We start from the raw sequence: 21,444 nt of genomic DNA on the forward strand, positions 1-21,444 counted from the left end.
CAGATGGATGCCAACAATTACAAGGTATTTTCAAATTCGTCAAAATCTTTGCCATTAGGAAAAAATGTGTTAAACGATCAATGAGAATTACCACAACTATGAAAGCTAAAGAGAAGTTATTGTTGGGAAATTTATGGTGATATGGAAGAAATGAAATGAAAACCTTGTTAAATAGGTACAATACCCAAAGTGCTCACTAAGAATTAGTATCTGCAGGATTTTTAAGGTCACAGAAGATATAAAATACAACTAACTCTAGTTATGTACACACATATGCATAATTTTATTTGTATGCCACCGATCCAGTTCAAACCATGATCAAGGCAGCTTGCAACATGAAAAAAATGCTGAGTACCTGTACAACATAACAAAATAGTCATAAACCATAAATAAAACATTAAAAATACACAACCAAACTGAAAAAATTCTACACAAATCGCAACAAGATCTAGAACACAGATACAAAAAACCAACAGCAACAGCCCCCAACAATCATACCCCAAGAGTATGTATGTAGATGCCAAGAAAACATGTAACAGATTAGAATGGCCTTTTAAAACTCTTATGCATTAAAGTTTTTAAGGGAACTAATTTGATAAGTTGATTGTTTATACTCAGTGCATCTTCAGTAGTTAATGGTTACAATTTTACAATGTTTAATCTGAGTATAGGTATTATTATTAAACAAACTTGTATACAGTTTACAAGAAAACATTCTTCCAAAAGCACTCTATAGACTATATATCAAAATGTTACCAATTAAATGTAATTTAAAACCATTAAAAATACCCTAACCATTTTAACACACTATTATTTTAAAATGTTATTAAAGTCAACAATGGCCAACACTAATCCAGCATAATAAACACACTTAAAAGGCCAAAAAATGTTAATCAGTCAAAGACCTGGTTATAGAGAAATGCTTTTACTTGTCACCTAAAGATATGTAATGAAGGTGCCAGGCAAGCCTCCCTGTGGAGAGCATTCCGCAAACAGGGAGCCACCACAGAAAAGGCCCATTCTCGTGTTGCCATCCTCCAGACCTTTAATGGATGAGGCACACAAAGAAGGGCTTCAGATTATGATCACAGGGTCAGTGCATATGGGAAGTGACAGTCCTTGTGGTATTGTGGTCCTGAGCCATTTGAGACTTCATAGGTAAAAACCAGTACTTTGAATTGGGCTTGGAAACTAACTGGCAACCCGTGCAGTCAGGGCCAGGATCAGTGTAATATGCTCAAATTATCTTGCCCTATTGAGCAACTTGGCTGCCAAATTCTGCACCAGCTGAAGTTTCCAAACAGTCTGCAAAGGAACAGCACACTATACATACCTGCTGCACATGCTGCTAAGAACTTTTCACTCTTGCAAGGCCTCTTTGCTATGAGGTGAGTGCAATCTCTGTATTCCTAACAACAAAAAGAACACACAACCATAAACTAACAATTGCATACACATTTTCAAAAATAATAAGGTAAGAAGTAGAATTTGCTCTTTTACCAGAGTGTAACATGCACTCAATTTTACCACTATGAATACCATATGTTGTAAAGTACAGTCATACCTCGGGTTAGACGCTTCAGGTTGTGCATTTTCGGGGTGCGCACCACGCCGAACCCGGAAGTACCGGAATGGGTTACGTCCGGGTTTCGGCACTCGTGCATGCGCAGAAGCACTAAATCGTGCTTTGTGCATAAGCGCCAAATTGCAAGCTGTGCGTGCACAGACGTGGCGCTGCGAGTTGCGAACGTGCCTCCCGCACGGATCACGTTCGCAACCTGAGCATCCACTGCATTCTAGGTAATAAAAATCCACAAAATATTTAGGCTTATCAATTATCATATAATTTACCGTAGTGTTAAAAAAAACACATTTTAGTGTCTGAAGCAATTTGATTAGGGCCTTCTTTTCTTGGTTCTTAAATCCAGTTAGTTGGATACTCCGTTTTTGGATGTCACTTTCCATCTGTTTAAAAAAAAAAGAAAAAAAGATGTACAACATATATTCTGGCGCAATCTGTTAAAATGCAGAGTAGATGCACTTAAATCATCAACTCCAAACTACTATACAAATCTGCTTATTATTACTATTAATTTCATTTCTATAACACTTTATATTTTTAAGGGAAAAAATTTCAAAGGAATTTACCAACTACTACATTAAAATATCAAAGAGAAGGTCTTCCAGGACACACAGCTTAATGCCTAACTTTATCATTTACAATGTACAGTGATACCTCGGGTTAAGAACTTAATTCGTTCCGGAGGTCTATTCTTAACCTGAAGCACCACTTTAGCTAATGGAGCCTCCTGCTGCGGCTGTGCTGCCACTGCATGATTTCTGTTCTCATCCTGAAGCAAAGTTCTTAACCTGTGGTACTGTTTCTGGGTTAGTGGAGTCTGTAACCTGAAGCATATGTAACCCGAGGTACCACTGTATATGTAAATAGAACGTTTCTTAGCAGAGGGTATTTGGGGATTGTTTGTCATAAGTATTTTCAGAAAAGGGGGGGAGCGTGCAGAAAGGTAGACTTGAGACTTCAAGATTCACACACTTTTATTCAAGTATTCTACTTGAGTTACTTGAATTAGTCCTGCTATACGAAACCAGTAACCTTTCTAGGATTTCACCGTTCTCTGTAGAGCGAGCCAAGTTAAATATCTGTGCCCCAAGTTTGAGAAACTATGGAACTACAAGCCAATGCACATTTACTACAGCCATCCCCACTGTATTCAGCGGAATTTTGCTTCTGGATAAACAACGCCTAGGGGAAAAAAGGCTGAGATTCTGCCACGATAGTTAAGCCACTTGCTCGGGCACGCAACCTTCTTACCTGGAGAGACACGTCCGCAGGAAAGAGAAACTACAAAAAGAGAACGCACCCGACGGAATATCACTAAGTCAAGCGACTTCGCAATACGGTAGTTCTGGAACTCGCGCAGAGATTCCTACGGAGACTACGCCCGCTACGCTACTCGCGTAACGAGACCCGCCGCCGCGTTCGGAGCGCGGGAAAAAAAGGGGGGAAGAAATCGCAAGCCAGAAGTACGGAAAGTGGGGGAAGAGGGGTGGGCTCTCAGGGAGTTTCTGAAAAAGACGCTCCCCACCCCCCACAGAGAGATGCAGTTTCAAAAGAAGAGCGCGTCCTACGAGAGCCTCGAGGGCTATGCTGCTGAGCTGAGGAGAGCGCACCGTTGCCAACCGGCTCGAAGAACTCCGTCTGCCCGTATGTACAGCCCCGCGCGCAGTTTACCTCAGGCGATTTCCCCTCAGCGTCGCACGGCGCGGCCTCTCAGTACATGGAGCGTTTCTCCCGCCTTCCTTCCTTCCCGCGTAGGCGCTCCCTCGCTCGCTCTCTTTCGCGCGCGGGAAAAGAGCCTGGGCCTCCTCCTCCGTCTTGGTGGCTCCTCCTCCGGATGTCGGAGCCCGGCCATTCCGAGCCGTGGTTACTGACGCTCGTTTGGTCTCCGGGGCTACCAGGCGCCGAAAGAGGGAGCGGGGCCCGGCCTACCTGGTAAGTGACGTCGGAGTCTGTCAGGGCAGCGGGGCGGGAAAGGGGCTCGGCCCTCCTTTCGGCCTCTGAAGCGCCCACCTGCCCGCTGCTGCCACCCTCGCCTTCCGTCCCTGGTTCTCCTCAAACGCCGAAGGGAGACGAAGGAGACGGAGAGACTCACTGACAGATGTGTTTATTATTATTATTATTATTATTATTATTATTATTATTATTATTATATGAGCTTTCTAGCGAATGGGTTTGGCCTTAAAAAGATGCCTCAAGACTGCTTTCTTAGCTGAGGACGGAGTTGGCTGCCCCCCTGGAACTTAGTAGGGCACATTCTGTGCATCTCCTAGTCAAGGTGCCACAGGACTCTTTTGCTACTACTGCTCCTTGGTTAGGTTTTCAAGCTAATGTAGTCCCACGCATAGGGGGAGCAGGGGGGAGGTTGCTATGGCCGTAGCCAGGAGGGGGCAGGGGCAGCTGCTCCCCCAAAATCAAGTAAGTAAATAAAACTACTTAACTAACTGCCACCACCCCCAATAACACTTTCCCCACTCTAAAAATAAATCCTGGCTATGCCCATGGCAGGGACGCAGGTGGCGCTGTGGGTTAAAGCCTCAGCACCTAGGGCTTGCCGATCGAAAAGTCGGCGGTTCGAATCCCTGCGGCGGGGTGCGCTCCCGCTGCTCGGTCCCAGCGCCTGCCAACCTAGCAGTTCGAAATCACCTCCGGGTGCAAGTAGATAAATAGGGACCGCTTACCAGCGGGAAGGTAAACGGCGTTTCCGTGTGCGGCTCTGGCTCTGGCTCTGGCCAGAGCAGCGATGTCACGCTGGCCACGTGACCCGGAAGTGTCTCTGGACAGCGCTGGCCCCTGGCCTCTTAAGTGAGATGGGCGCACAACCCCAGAGTCTGTCAAGACTGGCCCGTACAGGCAGGGGTACCTTTACCTTTACCTTTATGCCCATGGCAGTCCCCCCTCCCCCCCATCAAGGAAATAAAAATACTTAACTAAAAGAAATTGTAGAAAGTTTGACAGGTTTTCTGAGCACTTGGTCAAAAGAAAGTAATTTAAAACAGCTTGTTGAAACAATTCATTTCGAATCTGCTAGACAGAAGAGGATGGCAGGTGGGGGGGTCCTGCCCCCCCAACATAAATCCTGGCTATGCCCATGGTCCCAGTTTTGTATCTTGTTTAGAAGTTCCTGAGCTTTGGTTTACAGTGGTACCTCTGGTTACAAACTTAAATTGTTCTGGAGGTCCGTTCTTAACCTGAAACCGTTCTTAACCTGAGGAACCACTTTAGCTAATGGGGCCTCCCGCTGCCACAGTGGCGCAACTTCTGTTCTCATCCTGGGGCAAAGTTCTTAACCCGAGGTGCTACTTCCAGGTTAGCGGAGTCTGTAACCTGAGGTGTTTGTAACCCAAGGTGCCACTGTACTACTTTCCTCCTCTTCCCCACATTGTTCTTCAATATTAACTCAGGTAGCAGGCTTATGTCCTTGGGAGCAAGACCCATTTGGGAGCAAGACCCATGAACTAAATGCATGATGTGATGTGCAGCAAGAGATACTTCAGTTTGGGGGAAATGGATAATTCTAGATAGCAAATACCTTCAGTCTGAAAAACTTTTACAGTGTTGCCCTCTCTGCCACTTTTGTGTTCTGCTCCCCCACTGAAGCACTTGCTGTATGTGCATGTGCATGTGTGAGCACTTAAATATGGACTAAAGATGGAGTGGAATTCTTCTGAATAAAGTAAGCCCTCATGAGTAAATGTAGTAGACCAGTGTATACTGTTATGAGGTTGGGGGCAGGGTCAGTCTGAATGATACCCTGGGTCCTTTTCCTGTATCTGTGAGGGTAGAATGTATGAGGATGCTTGCCAAACTGGTTTTTGAAAAACAAACTGGTTTTTCAATGTAACTTTGACTGGCTACTTAAGTACCATGATTTAGCATATCCAAAGTAGTTGCTCTGTGCCACAGAAATAGATGGGTGGACCTTTTCCCACCCCTCTTATCTTCCAAGTAAGTAGAAGAACAATAGTCAGAGTTGCTGTGTGAGTGAGCAGGGAACTTTAAGATGGAGAGACATGCCTTCCTTAATGCTGGACTTTGGGGCTCCCCTGGAAACCTAAGGGGAAAGCAAGATCTATGTGAATGTTGCAGTTTTCCATCCTATGCTCACACTATACATAGTTGTAAATAAAACCATATACTGTATCTTAAAGACTCCACGGTCTCTTCTAACCATCATTCCAAGAAACTGAACTTGGGTGAGTGCATGAACCCCTGGAGTTTTTGTGGTCTCTCACTGCTTGGAGATTGTGATGGTGTGTAAACAATATGTTCTACATGGCAAAAAAGGTGTTTTAGCTTAAAACACAGTTTTTTCTTTATTATTATTATTTCATAAAATTTATAAACACTTGATTGTAAGCAACAACACTCAAAGTAGTTTATAAGAAGGATAAAACAATAAAATCATCAATAAGAAAAAATAACTACAGTATAATTTAAAACTTTCAAAAAGTTGAAATAATAGACTGGAAACAGATTAAAACTTGCATCAACTTACTAAACAACTAGTAAGGTAAAGGTAAAGGGACCCCTGACCAGTCATGACCGACTCTGGGGTTGCGGTGCTCATCTCGCTTTATTGGCCGAGGGAGCCGGCGTACAGCTTCCGGGTCATGTGGCCAGCATGACTAAGCCACTTGTGGCGAACCAGAGCAGCACACGGAAACGCCGTTTACCTTCCCGCCGGAGCGGTACCTATTTATCTACTTGCACTTTGACGTGCTTTCGAACTGCTAGGTTGGCAGGAGCAGGGACCAAGCAACGGGAGCTCACCCCGTCACGGGGATTCAAACCGCCGACCTTCTGATCGGCAAGTCCTAGGCCCTGTGGTTTAACCCACAGCGCCACCTGCGTCCCTACAACTACAACTAGTCCCTACTACTAGTCTACAACTAGTAGGCTTGTCTAAATAAAAATGATTTTAGCAGGCATCAAAAGGAATACATAGGGTGCCTGCTTGATCTCACTAGGCAGGGAGTTCTAAAGTTTTGGTGATGCCACAATAAAAGATCAAGTTCTTGCAGATGTAGAACAGATATTATGTAGCACCTGTAACAGTATCTGTTCTGATGATCGAAGCAGCTGAGTAGGTTAACTGGTCCCAAGTTGTTAAGGGCTTTAAATAATAATAGTAACACCCTGAACTCGGCCAGGTAGCAAATCAGCAACCAGCGCAGATCTCTGAGCACAGGTGTTATATGCTGACAAGGCCTCACTTTTGTCAGCTATCATGCTGCACCATTCTGCACTAACTGCAGCCTCTGGATCAAGTGCAAGGGAAGCTCCACTGTAAATTGCAGTAATCCAGTCTTGAAGTAACCAATGCATGAAATACTGTGGCCAGGCTTTCCTGGTACAGCAGTGGCCATAGCTGTCAAACCAATTGCAGCTAGTGAAAGGCAATTCTAGCCACTGAGGCTACCTGAGCCTCCAGTGATAGAGCTGCATCCCCTAAACTGCAAATGTGTTTCTTCAAGGAGTGCAACGCCATCCAGGATGGGCAATTGACCAATTTCTTGGACAAGGGAACTAGTTACCTACATTGTCTCCATCTTGCCAGGATTCAAGCTCAGCATGTTTTACCTCATCCATCTCACCACTGCATGCAAGCAATGGCCCTGGGACTGCACAGCGCCTCCTGATTGTGATGTTATGGAGAAATAGAGTCAAGTGTTATCAATATACTGATGGCACCTGGCCCCAAAACTCCCAATGACCACTCCCAGCGACTTCATGTAGATATTAAATAGCATTGGAGGAGATAGTGCTCTGCAGCATCCCATAACGTAGCCTGCCAGGCTTTTTTTCTAAAGTGTTCTCCTTTCTCTTTATAGTACTATAACTATATATTTCAAATCCCCACTCCTTTTGTCTTTCCCTACATCAGGGGTCTGCAACCCGCGGCTCCGGAGCCGCATTTGGCTTTTTTACACCTTTGCCGCGGCTCCGGGGGGGGGGGGATACTAGCGAGGGGAGGAGGCGCATTGTGCGCCCCGACACTCTCCACTGTGGCGGGCGCTGTACTGGCTGTGACGTCGCATGGGGGCGGTGCGTGCGTTAGTCACGCACCGTCCCGACGTCACCTTCCCGCCCGCCCACCCGCCCACAACATTGTAAGGGGCATGTACGCTGGTCACTGCATTGAAAGGGGGCATGTACGCTGGTCACTGTTTTGAAGGGGAGTGACACACACAAAAAGGTAACTTGTTAATTTAACGTTTATTTCTATGAGGAGGAGTAATTCTGAGGGGTCAAACAAAGAAATAATAATAAAAAGTGACAAAAAGGTTATTTTTATAATGACAAGTTTTGCGGCTCCCAGTTTTTTTTTCTTCGGAAACGGGTCCAAGTGGCTCTTTTTGTCTTAAAGGTTGCAGACCCCTGCCCTACATCATACATCTCTCTATAGAACCATTTCCTTTTTTTCTTTCTATACCTCATAGAACATCCCCCGCTCCGCATTGTCCCTCAGCAATCCCTTATCTCTGCTTTTCCTTCTGTACTTAAGTGATATAAATCCAAGATAAAATGTAAGATACCTTGTGCGTATACCTTTTGGGCTAGGAACTTTTGCTACCTACTAGAACACAATTAAGCACCATCTAGCATGACGTAAGAGAGCAGATCATCATAAGCAAAACTATTTTTTAATTTTTTTATTAAAATGTTGCATGAACTATAATGTCAGCATATTATTGAAAATTAGTCTTCTTTAGTACTTAGGTGAAAAAGAAAATATGTCCTAAATTCCTGACCGCTTGAGAATGTTACTCTAATACCTTACTCCTTATCTCAAGGCAATGCTTTATACTTGTAATCTTGTACTCTCTTTTGACCTACTTACTGTTCTAATCCCTTTCGTTGAAAAGTAATTAACTAAAATAGCTTTACAATGTTCTTATATATGATTTTGTAGCATCCCTGTTGATACATTAATACAGTGAGCTTTCTATGTTAAGTGCTTTCTAATATTTATCCTCTTCAGCCCCACAGTATCCCTGCAAGAGAGGCTATTAATATTAAATGATAGTAACTTGTCCAATCCCACCATATGAATTGTGGCTTTGCTGCACTAGTGTACTGTTCTTATAAAATTTCCTATTGCTAATCAGTTAATTGGATGCTTACAATAAGGTTGATAATAATAGTATTTAGTCTTTGTATCCTTAAAATTGTTCCAGGTATTATGACCCAAAATAAGTATCAGTCTTATTTACAGCTTTGTTTCAGTTCATTCAGTCCAACACCAGTCAGACCTTCCAATAGGATCACACTAGGCACTGTATAATAATAGAAAATTATAGGCCCTCGTCTATGGCTTACAGTCTATGAAGATACTGTTTCAGTTAGCGTAATAGGAGGAATTCTGGATTGTTTTACTTAGAACAAGTATGCTCAAAGTATTGGGGTATGTGGTCCACATAGAATATGCTCATAGAAGTATGTGCTTGCTCCTCACTTGCATGGCACATGCACATACATGTCAATTTAAAATAACAGAGCCATCCAAACCCCTGTGTTGGAGAGAATTTGGTAGCTCTGCCTGGATCCATTGTGCTCCACCAGCAGGGGATTTGTGCCACTATAAAGGTTTCCTTTGTGTGTGCCATTAATGCTATCAGGGTGTTTATGAGATGAGGAAGAAGGAACTGAGCTGTCCAAGGAACCAGTGGATCCTAAGCTGGTTCACCTACTGACAGTGGGCTCAATCAGGGCTTCTCTGTTGTGCCAGCAAAACCTGGGATGAAACTGTTCACCTTCCATCATGAGCTCTGTTCCACCCAGCCACTACCAGATGGGAGATATGATTGGTCCCTAAGTCCCTTTAAGTTCAATAGGGCTTATTCCAGTTTGAATATGATTGCAGTCTTATTAGTGGCCTTCTATAGTTCCTTCTCTACTTCAGACAGTGTAAAGGCAGAACTACATGTTATATTCTTTTTCACATTCTCTCTCTTCTTTTTTCAGCTTTTTAAATGCAAAACAGCTTTTGAAGGGAAGATAAGTACAGGAGAAGTGGGGCTTCTTAATGTTGCAACCTGCTCTGGAATGCCTTTTTAGTAATGAAAAGCAAGCTATGTATTTTAAACAAATAACTACAACTTTTTATTTTTGCTCAATTTTCTCATGGAAATTTTGCCTTCTCAAGTGCTTTTACGTTGCATGAAAAATATATGTGGATGGTCTGTGATTCTACTTTGTTATTTGGTACAGGAGATCAGTTGGATGGCTACCTGGTACTCTGCTAGGGTATGTGATGAATGTGGTTAAGTTACACAGCATTGATCCATCTTTTCTATCTCTTTTCATCTGGTCTGGCTCTATGCCTAGGAAGACTGAGCTATGCCAGTTCATTTGTTGTTTGAGTTTTGTTTGCTGTAGTTATATTTGATGAGGCTCAGCTGTGTAGCTGGGAATACTCAGTATGGCAAATTATAAGAACCATATTGCAGAGGACAAGTAATTGATGTATTCACTATTTTACATCCTGAGTTTCCAAAAGGTTGTGTAGCAGTTCTCCTCATTTTATTCTCAGAATCCTTTCTTATAGGTTAGGCAGAGAGCTAGTACAGTGGTACCTCGGGTTAAGAACTTAATTCGTTCTGGAGGTCCATTCTTAACCTGAAACTGTTCTTAACCTGGGGTACCACTTTAGCTAACGGGGCCTCCCGCTGCCACCGCGCCGCCGCCATGCAATTTCTGTTGTCATCCTGAAGCAAAGTTCTTAACCTGAGGTACTATTTCTGGGTTAGCGGAGTCTGTATCCTGAAGTGTCTGTAACCTGAAGGGTCTGTAACCCGAGGTACCACTGTACTTGGCCCCAGGTTACCCAGTAGGCTTCATGGCTAAGTAGGGATTTGCTGGGTGTGCCCAGTCCTAGTCAGACACTGTAACTACTAGACCATGCTGGTGTTCCTAGTATAGTAATACTGACCATAGTTATGGGGTGCTCTTACGTTGATCACTGATATTGGAGACTCAAGTAATCTTTGTAGTGAGGAGTTCCTTCTACCCAATCCAGCTGGTATGCCAACTACACCTGTTCCTGGGCAAAGATAACTTCATCACTGTGACCCGTACATTGGTAACCTCAAGACTGGAGAATTGTAATATGCTCTATTTGGGACTACCCTTAAGGTTGGTTTCGAAGCTGTATCTATTGTAAAATGCAGCCAGTAGGGACAACCTCTCATGTAACATTGTACTGCTCTTACAGGAGTTGTACCAGTTGCCGGTAAAGTTTTTGCATTGACCTATAACAACTTGGGACTAGGATAGCCAAAGTAATGCCTTTCTTCCTGTTACCCTACAGCAGGGATGAGGAAGAGTATGGCTTCACAGACCAGATTGGTCTTGTTGGCAAATTTGACATGTGGGGTCCACTCCCATTGTCAATTACTTGAAATCACAATGATCTGGCACTTAGAAGCTCCAAAGTTGAGACTGCAAAGCACCTCACAGGCAGCAATTCACTACTAAAATGAAGTGGGGAGGCATGGGTTTGGCAGGGGTTTCAATGCAAACCCATTGGAGTGATGTCAGGTGATTGATAGGTGGGTATGGTTTTGAGAAACTGGCCTCATGGACCAAATTGGAACGCCTGGCAGGCCAATATTGATTCCCCACCACTGCTTTGGATAACATGACAATCAGGTGGTGAGGCCCTTCTAGTTGTACTGCAACCTCTGTAGGTACAATAAACAGCCACTAGAGGAAGGACCTTTTTCTGTGATGGTAATAGCAATCAAGACTCTTGAGGAATTAAATTCAGTAGTTTCACTTTGCAGTCTCTGTTTTGATGTTCAAGTATGGCCACTTTAAGGTCAGTTAATGAGATTTTTGTCCATTGTTCCTTTCATGTAGAGACTGGGTGGTTTGTACTATGCAGAATGTAAAGGGACATTGTTGGCAAATCACATATATCACATTGGAAGATGATCAGATAAATGAATGTGGATGACATTATTAGGTCCTGTAATATGGTAATTTATCCAGAGTAGACAAATCCAGCATAGTACTTCAAGCATCTGTTGAAGTGGACTATAGTGCTCAAGCATAGTCTTTAAGATGCCATAAGATGCTTTGTTGATTTTGCTGCAACAGACAAATATGGCCACATCTTTGGAAATTGTTTAAAATGTTTGCTTCTGCTTAAAGAAAGTAGCTTATTTGACTTCCAACTTCTCTAAACAAGTCTGATGCACAAGATTCATACTCTGAAAGGTAAATAGTGACAAGTTCAGTCAAAAGGAAAAGAGTAATAATTTATAAGGGAACCGTAGATAATGATGCCAGCCAGTCGTTTTAAAGTGCATCTATCTCACCTTTAATGAATTAGATTTGTCAACAATGTATGTTTTATGCACTACTTCTAATGAAATGGCATACCAGTAACGCGGTGTACTTTGAGGTTTCCTCTATCAAAGCTTTTTGCTGTCTTAAAATAGACCTTTTAAATAATAGATACTAAAAACTACATTTAAATAACATTAAGGTTGTGACACAGACACCAAATGACAAACTTCAGGCAATTCAAAGTCTGACATCTTGTCATTAACTCATATTGTTGTTTTTTAAAAAGAATAAGCACAATAGCATGATTTAAGGTTGACTGTCAGCTTAACTTTATATATCTTGGCTTTTGTTATTGGTGTCACAACCTTAATGTCATTTTCACTTAGGCTTTCACATTTCTTTTGGTAAATTCTTAAAGGAAAAATAACTGAATGGCACATCTAAAACACATAAATAGCTTCTTCAATAGCTTATTCTGAGCCTCAAACTAAAAATCTAGAAACTCTATTTTAGGGTGGGGTGCTTCCAGCTAAATTGCCAATGCTTTGTTTGTGTGTCTGCCCCTACCAAGCACAGAAACAGATTCCTATATTTAATTTCCTTCTATTCAAGGCAATTAAGATTTTAAATGTTCATTATTTTAAATATAAGCCCCATTATATAATAACACAACACATGCATAAGTGCTTAACATTTGTTATTTGACACATTTTATTTGCCAACCAATTGCACTTGCAATTCTTTTGCATTTGTTTTATGGAAATGTTGTTTATTTAAACTGTGTTTGATTAAAATATTTCTGTCTTACCATTCTGCTTTCCCAAAAGCACTCAAGTCAGCTAATGGGATAAATCTCAAAAGATACCTAAAGTACAAAACTCAAACAAATCTATCTATCTATCTATGAATGAATGAAACATGTAGCAAGATCACAAAACCAAAAATCAGAAAAGCAGGCAAAATGATGAAAAACCACTGCAGCTTCACAGAATCAGGATCATTCTAAAAAGCCTACTTCAAATGCCTTCCAAAATAAGAACATTTTAATGGATCACCAGAAGGCAAGGGGCAGTTTTGCCAAACAAGATCCTTGAGTTATTTGCCCTGGGTGTAATGTCCCATGACTCAGCTTCCTCACCTCAGATAGTGAGGGGTCTCAAATCATGGCGGCCTCTGAACAGAACAGAAGATTCATTTAAGAGGAGGCAATCCTTGAGATATCTAGGTCTCAGGCTAATAAGAGCTTTGGAAATGAAATCCTTTCAGTATCTGGGTGTATTTAAATCTGGCTTCAGACCTGGTTTTGTAACTGAAGCATTCTTGGTTACGCTGATGGATAACCCCTACTGGGTGGAGTAAAGGTAAAGGTAAAGGTACCCCTGCCCGTACGGGCCAGTCTTGACAGACTCTGGGGTTGTGCGCCCATCTCACTTAAAAGGCCAGGGGCCAGCGCTGTCCGGAGACACTTCCGGGTCACGTGGCCAGTGTGACATCGCTGCTCTGGCCAGAGCCAGAGCCAGAGCCAGAGCCGCACACGGAAACACCGTTTACCTTCCCGCTGGTAAGCGGTCCCTATTTATCTACTTGCACCCGGAGGTGCTTTCGAACTGCTAGGTTGGCAGGCACTGGGACCGAGCAGCGGGAGCGCACCCCGCCGCAGGGATTCGAACCGCCGACCTTTCGATCGGCAAGTCCTAGGCGCTGAGGCTTTAACCCACAGCGCCACCTGCGTCCCTTACTGGGTGGAGTGTGGCCCTGTTAATTCTGGATTTCTTTGTGGCTTTCTGTTCCATTTACTATAGAATCTGGATAGGCTGGCTGGGGGGCTGGTATGCTGTACCTTTGTGGTTCTGGTCCTGCCTGGTGGACCAACTCCAGAAGGTGGGATTTGTGTTTTGGAGGTCACTCAGGATTCAGTATTGTCTCTCATGCTGCTCATCATGTACAGGAAATTTTGGATGTAGCTATCGAAAGACTAAAGTAGCAGCAGTACACTGATGACACCAGCATTCAGTTCTTCTTTTATTCATCTGAGTGCTGGTAGATCCAGATTTGAAATGAGAGGTTGTGGCAGCCAAGGCATGCAGCGTCTTCCACTTGCCAAGGCAGTTATAACCACTCCTGGACAGAGGGTGCCTGGCCATGGTTATCCCTGCTCTGGTTAACTTCCAGGTTAGACTACTACTTCAGTGTCTGGGTTACATGAAAATTTCAGTTAGTCCCAAATATAGCTTTTGTAGTTAACTTGAAGTAAGTTAAACGGTGGAGCTCCTTGCCCCAAGAAAATCACCATGGCAAATAATTTTGAAATTTCCAAAATGGGATTAGATATCAATACAAAATGATGCTGGTAATTACTAACTAATTATGCCAAACTCTCCCTTTACCTGCCACCATTTTGTCATTGGATCCACCCCTGTACCTATTGACTGAGGCTTATCAGTTTTGTGACTGTTGGGCTCATATTTTTCCACCTTCTCAAGTGGGAGGAAATGAGAACCCCTGTTGTAGAGAATTGCTCTTAGAAAATTCAGATATACTTTCTGAATATAACTTTCTATACTATGTCTCTGTAGGAATATTGTTTGTTATATGGTGTGACACTGGAAAGTAATATAAATCAGATTCTTAGGTTGTCTCCCATTCAGATACAGCAGCCTTCTGGTCAGTTTTGTGATCTCATTAGTTGCTTAGCAAATTAAGTGGTGAAGGAAAGCTTTAACAAATAGCAGAACTAGAAATATTGGAAATAGTCGTGTTGTTCTAAAAAATAAAATAAAGAATTTTCACCTCCTTGAAGGCAGTGGTGCTGTACATCCTCCATGAGCAAGGGAAGACCCACAATCATATCTGCATGCATGGTGTGAGCCAAAACATTGTTTTGTTTTGTACTCTAGATTTTGTGATTGAGCTGTGGCAGCTGGCATCATGTGTGGCTTGTATTACTTGGTGGTAAAGGACTTTAAAGCATATGCTGTAGCTCATGGGTAGGCAAACTAAGGCCTGGGGGCCGGATCCTCCCAATCACCTTCTAAATCCGGCCCGCAGACAGTCCAGGAATCAGTGTGTTTTTACATGAGTTCTTTTATTTAAAATGTGTTCTTTTATTTAAAATGTATCTCTGAGTTATTTATATGGCCTGTCCAGTGTTTTTACATGAGTAGAATGTGTGCTTTTATTTAAAATGCATCTCTGGGTTATTTGTGGGGCATAGGAATTAGTTCATTTCCCGCCTGCCCCCCAAAAATGTAGTCCGGCCCCCCACAAGGTCTGAGGGACAGTGGACCAGCCCCCTGCTCAAAAAGTTTGCTGACCTCTGCTGTAGCTGTACACAGAGAGAGCATTTTCTGTAAGCTCTACCCTCAGGTGGCTGAGACTCTGCTTCTTTGCACCCCAGGTTGCACCCAGATACCAGAACTTTGTTTTTCAAGAGTTAGTAATACTGTGGATTTCAATTAGAGAACAATTCAGTTCCCACAAATAATCTCTTCCATTCTGCCTCTCCATATTATGCATTTGCTAGCAATGATGTGTGTCATTTGGGGAGGGGGCACACATCATCCCTCAGCACTATTGGTGAGGCAGGTATTAGGATTGAGCAAAGTATAGAGTTTGTAAAATATTTTATGGTTTCTCTCCTGAAAACATAAGTTTCTGAAATTATTTCTGATCTTCCCCTTTCTTATAAATTTTTATATATATGATGTTTCTTTCATTCTGTAGTTTTTTTCTGTGCAACTAATTTTATTTGGTCTTACTTTTAAAAATACAGTCCCAGTTGTTTACCTACTAATTCCATGAATCTACATTAAACAAGCAGTTTATATCAAACTCCTGGCAGCCTTGGTTTAAAATTAAAATACATGATTTACTGTTGAAGTTGTCAAGACTGGAAATATTTGTCCAGCTGGACAGCTTTCTTTTGTACTTACTAAATGAAAGTTGAGATTCTGTCTCCTCCATGAAAGCTTCTGTGTCAAGAAGGTAATTTGGACAGTTTGTGCCTTGACAAGGATTATTAAAATCAGATGGAGTGAAGGGAAGTGAGTGTGAGAGAGCAAAATTGACACTGACACTCTCTATTATTTGTGGCTAAGATCATGATGCCTAAGTTGATAGATTTTAAATGTTAGATTTATTCAGACACATTAAGCAGTGAACACAGTACAACTGAATTACAGTTGGGTTCTCAAACACTAGGAGATGTACTCTTTGTTTTAAAAAGTCAATTTCAGTAGTTGCGAGTAGATATAAACCCGTAGTCCATGTTCCTTCTCTATAACATAACTAGTAGCAGAAATGTCAAAGGAAGTGAAACTGAGGATTACATAGGGAAGGAAATTATGATAGTTTCTTTTTCTGCTTATGTATTCTGTGAGGAATTTGGAATACAAAAATTCATGAATCTGAATATAATGATATCGTGTTCAATAGTAAAGGACCAAAGAAGAAATACGAGACAGAAACTAAAGAGGCCTAAAGAGGCCTCTGAATGCATGCAGCTGCTTATGCATGTGCACTGGGGTTCTATGGATTCTCTGTTGTAGCTGTAGCTCCCTGTGCTGCATCACAGGCTGCCCCAGAGTCTCCCAAGTTTTTCTATAGCAGTTTTTGGCTGGAGGAGATACAAAGGTCTATAGCAGGAAGTGGGGAGGAATGGCTCAGGAGTTCTGAAGTGCATTCAGAAACTTTGCTGCAGCTCTATTGGCTCAAAGGACTTGTATGTGTGTATGTCTTCCTTTTCCTCTCTTGTACCCTCCAGCTCCACACACTCTCAAAATCAGCTTCAGAGGTATGGGAGACCCTCTGTAGCAGATTCTGGGAGCACAGGGGAGAGAAGGAAACAGAAGTCACATTGCATCAGCAGAATCCTGCTGGCCCAGCACTGAATGGCACCCTTCATCTCTTAAAATTATTCCCATGCAAAAGAAGGAAATTTTAAAATCAAGCTACTTACTTTGTGTGATTTTAAGGAATTGTTCATAAATATGAATAAAATTTAAATATGATACTTTATGATTATAATGTACAAAGTAGTTAATTGTTTCATTATTCATTGAAAAAGTTACAGGAGGGTGCCATTTGAGGCAACGAGGGCTTGATAACGATAAAGAATTGTCTTACCCCATATTTTCCCACTCAGCTGCTTCAATCTGTGGATGGGTGTTTACAGGTGCCACATAGTTGTCTGAGACATGGGCCTATACAATAATAGGAGTGCAAGGATCAATTCTTCAACCTTTCTTTCTGTTTGGTTTCAGAGATGTTAATAAAGAATGATTTCAACACTGAAAACTTAGTGCAGCAGAATATAACATAAGGGGACACTTTTTCTAAAAAATACAGTGGTACCTCTGGTTATGTACTTAATTCGTTCCAGAGGTCCGTTCTTAACCTGAAACTGTTCTTAACCTGAAGCACCACTTTAGCTAATGAGGCCTCCCGCTGCTGCCGCACCGCCGTGACGCGATTTCTGTTCTCATCCTGAAGCAAAGTTCTTAACCCGAGGTATTATTTCTGGGTTAGCGGAGTCTGTAACCTGAAGCATATGTAACCTGAAGCGTATGTAACCCGAGGTACCACTGCACAATTTCAGATATAATATCAGGGATTAGTTGATAGATGACAGAGCTTCATACTGTGGTCAGGAATTGGCAGCCATAGTTTAGTATGATCATACTTGCCAGTAAAGTGATATGTTGAAGACATTATTAATAAATCTGGCTAGACAAACAGTAGCTTTTAAAATAGTTGAAGGTGATATGATAGATAACATATGCTCAAGTATATTGTCTCATTGTTTCGAATAAAACAGATTTTGAAGCATTCCAGAAATCTACAAAATGTGAGTGTACTGTTGGCAGTGATGCATCTACCATACCACTGGTCAACACCCTGAGAATACTGTCATCTCCAGCCTAAAATAACAACTTCTAAAGATCCTCAGAGTTTTAATGGGCATGCTAATTTGGTACCTATTGTTCTATGTTCGCTGCACTTCACTGAATTATAACCTGCCAAGCCTTTCTTTTAACATTCCTGGGATTGTGGACAAAGCCATAATACCGTATTTTGATTCAGTTTCTTATATCCAGTCACAGAGCTGTCCTGTGCTTAAAAAAGAGCAGATAGTTTTACAAATCTGCATCTATCCTAATTTAGCCTCCTTTGTTACTTCTCGCCACTTCTTATCTCTTGCCATTTTTAAAATATTGGAAGCTGACGTGAACCTGCAGATGGCAACAGAGTGTAAATGTAAATTGATACATCTTATTAGGTCTCCTTTGGATGATTGTGCCAGAGCATGAGCTGATTCTGACATTACTTTTTGTACTTTGCTTCCTGTTGCTAAATATAAAATAAATGCTTGTCCCATCAAGTACCGTATTTTTCACCCCATAGGATGCACTTTTTCCCCTCCAAAAATGAAGGGGAAACGTGTGTGTCCTATGGGGCGAATGCAGGCTTTTGCTGAAGCCTGGAGAGCGAGAGGGGTCGGTGCGCACTGGGCTCCCGTGGCTTCCGGAGAGTTGCCTGCATGCTGAAGGCTGGGCGCGCTGAGCTTAGCACGCCCAGGCTTCGCGCAGCTCTCTGCAAGGCGTGGGAGCCCGGCGCCAGGCTCCCATGGCTTGCGGAGAGTTGCCTGTTCTGGGGGCTGGGGTTGGGGGAAGCTCGGGCTTCCCCCGCCCCAGCCCCGCGCCTGGGGGTGGGAATTATTTTTTCCCCTTTCCCCCCCCCCAAAAAAACTAGGTGCGCCTTATGGGACGGTGCGTCCTATAGGGCGAAAAATATAGTATGAACTTTTAGAATTGAGTATATATCCCTACTTTTAAAAAAGTTTTGAATCAGTGACCTGAATCTTTCCCTTAGATTTGTACCTTGCTTGAAAAAAACATTTAAATGGATGAATGCAGATTCTGGGGAATATGTTGGCTAATATTTACTGATTACTTTATTAAAATGACATGCTCTGAAATTCTGTTTCAATTCCCATAATAAACCAAGGAAATTGCATGAACCTAACACTGGCAAATACAATGTTTGTATTTTCACAATAGATTGTAATTCGTATTGTAGAAAACACACAAATGGGATGTTTTCTTTTTCTTATAATCAGCAAAAAGTGTACCAAAGCATGAGCACTTTGCAGAAGCAATACGGTATTGTTAAATTCAAACATTTGAAAACAGTTTTGTAGCCTATGTTGAATATGAATTATTTTTGGTGGCTAATTACTTAATATGAATTTTTATGTGTTCTGTTTTCTGTAGAGAATAGTATCTGAACACTGATGTGACACCTATGCCCTCTGGTGAGTTGTTGTGGAGGACACAGATGCTTCTCCAGCCTTTAGCCACCCTTTTGCCTTGGTTCTGCCCATCGGGTGAGTTGGACTCTTGTTATGCAGGCCCTGCATTCCAGAGTGACCTACATGAGATCAGTAACAAAAAATACAGTCCCTGCTCTCTGTTACCAGATCTGCTTGTGTGCTAGTACACACACGTGTGAATTTATATCTTAGGTATGTATGCAGACAAAAGGTTATTTGGGGGAATTAGCTATACTGACCTTTGGATCTTTACAGGATATGAATGTGTGCTACAGACAGGATTGCATTGACTAGTTTGCCTTGGAGAATTTTGCAATAATTAGTAAGAAACCAATATTAGTGTGCTGGCTTTTGAGAGCTCGCCGTAAGCACACCAGGGAGCCTGAGGTAGCTGGTTTCTCTGCATAGTCAGGGGTCAGCGAACCTTTTCAGCAGGGGGCCGGTCCACTGTCCCTCAGACCTTGTGGGAGGTCAGACTATATTTTTTTTGGGGGGGGGGGATGAATGAATTCCTGTGCCCCACAAATAACCCAGAGATGCATTTTAAATAAAAGGACACATTTTACTCATGTAAAAACGCACTGATTCAGGAACGTCTGCAAGCCAGATTTAGAAGGCGATTGGGCCGGATCTGGCCCCCGGGCCTTAATTTGCCTACCCATGGCATAGATGATGGATTCCCCATCTCTCTCTCTGCTGCATTTTGACTGTTGAGGGAGGAGCTCACTATACATGGTCTTGTATATCCCAGTATGCTTCATTTCTCTTATCATTTAGCATTTCTGCAATCAAATTTTCAAATATATTTAATCTTACTATTTATCTTCTATTTTTATTATCTAATTTAGTATTTGGAAATGGAGTGGGGAGGTGAATATTCTCTTGATTCTTCCAACTTGGATTGTTTGTTAAACATACTTCCTGGAGATCTGGAGTTTCAGCAGATACTTGGTGACATTGATGAGAAAATAAAGAAAAATGCTTCTAGGTAAGCTGTGTGGTATTGGGGCAGAAGTCAACTTCAGTTGCATTTATGCTGATTGCTACTGCTTTTGTTAGGTAGTTTTCAGCAACCTGATTTTAAAAATTCCATCAGTTACTTATATACTTGTCCTTATTTCATTCTAAAAACGAAACATGTACTTCCCTGGATCAAGAAACTAGTACCAGAGTCAGACCTGATAAAATAATACACTGAGAGAGTATACATTGTATTGCTACCAAGACATTCAGGTGAGGGAAACTCCCTCAATATAATTGTTCCTCCCCTCACTATTGGTTAAAGGATATAGTGCTGAAAGCCCCATGGAATGCATGGTTCATTAAATTCAAAAACATTTCAGTGCTATTTGGCAAGAATTCAGCTTTGAGACTGCTATGCACCATATTAAGTCAGAAATTATTTTGCTAAATGAGTTATAAGATTTTGTGAATATACTTATTGAAATTTGGAGTTCTGTGGCCTATTAATAAACTGGAACTGAACTGATATATATTTTGCTATAATGAAGCATTGTGGTTTTTACCAAAGTGATGTCTCTGTGCCTAATCCTAATCCTTCTATCAGTGTTAGGACAAATTATTGGAAACATTTTGTTCTGTAAAGGGTTGTAGTGGCTTGTAATAATTGGTTTTCACTTATCAGGTAGATTAGTCTCAAACCTTATTTTTAATGGAACCAGGTTTAGGTAACAAACAATAGTTGAGCCTTTACAGTTCACAAAGCTATAATTCATTAACTTTGATTAAGTGAGACACATTAGATACTACAATAGAAGTCTTTGACAAAATGTCCCAGAAACCAAAGTCTATGACTAGTGCATTGAGTTTCAGATTCCTAACACAGGCTTAAATAAGTTATGAAGATACATCCTGGTTTTTTATCACATTTAGAACTAGTGTTGGAATGGTATATTATATCTGGAAGTTGAGTGTGGACCATAGGGTATTATTTTCCATAGTAGTCCTTGAATTCATGAAAAGGTTCTTTGATAAAGATAAAATATTTGTTTCAGGGGCACCATTTCGAACCCATTCTTTCTCTAAGGTTTCTTGAAAAGGCCTTTGAATGTGCTTGATAGGCCACCCATACTTGATTACTTTTTAAAGACGCTTTCATATATTACAGTCATTAGTATGGTTTCAGAGGATGATCCAATAGGGGAAAATTGCATCTTTATCAGGTTAGATAGCATCTGCAATGTTTAGATATTTTTGAACTTTGTTTAAAATGATACAA

At 41.8% G+C, this 21,444-nt stretch overlaps 2 protein-coding genes across 4 annotated transcripts in view; one reads left to right on the forward strand and one right to left on the reverse strand.

Annotated features, from left to right (window-relative positions):
* Positions 1-3,389, reverse strand: part of SLF1 (SMC5-SMC6 complex localization factor 1) — a 36,223-nt gene extending 32,834 nt beyond the window's left edge. Inside the window, exons 1-3 of the mRNA XM_079995417.1 lie at positions 3,254-3,389; positions 1,852-1,965; positions 1,334-1,409 (exon numbers count right to left, since the gene is read on the reverse strand). Coding sequence (XP_079851543.1) covers positions 1,334-1,409; positions 1,852-1,965 — 190 coding nt within the window. The 5' untranslated portion in view covers positions 3,254-3,389. The remainder of the gene's footprint in view (positions 1-1,333; positions 1,410-1,851; positions 1,966-3,253) is intronic.
* The window catches only part of KIAA0825, a 190,647-nt gene continuing 172,579 nt past the window's right edge, over positions 3,377-21,444 (forward strand). For 2 of the 3 annotated variants that reach the window (XM_079995309.1, XM_079995311.1), the window contains exons 1-3: positions 3,377-3,514; positions 19,147-19,259; positions 20,054-20,193. In XM_079995309.1, coding sequence (XP_079851435.1) covers positions 20,063-20,193 — 131 coding nt within the window. In that variant the 5' untranslated portion in view covers positions 3,377-3,514; positions 19,147-19,259; positions 20,054-20,062. Of the gene's footprint in view, positions 3,515-3,728; positions 3,858-19,146; positions 19,260-20,053; positions 20,194-21,444 lie in introns of those variants that run through there. The other variant, XM_079995310.1, reaches the window with a different exon arrangement.

Source organism: Podarcis cretensis, assembly GCF_951804945.1.
Source record: "Podarcis cretensis genome assembly, chromosome: 11".
In the NCBI taxonomy this organism is placed as follows: domain Eukaryota; kingdom Metazoa; phylum Chordata; class Lepidosauria; order Squamata; family Lacertidae; genus Podarcis; species Podarcis cretensis.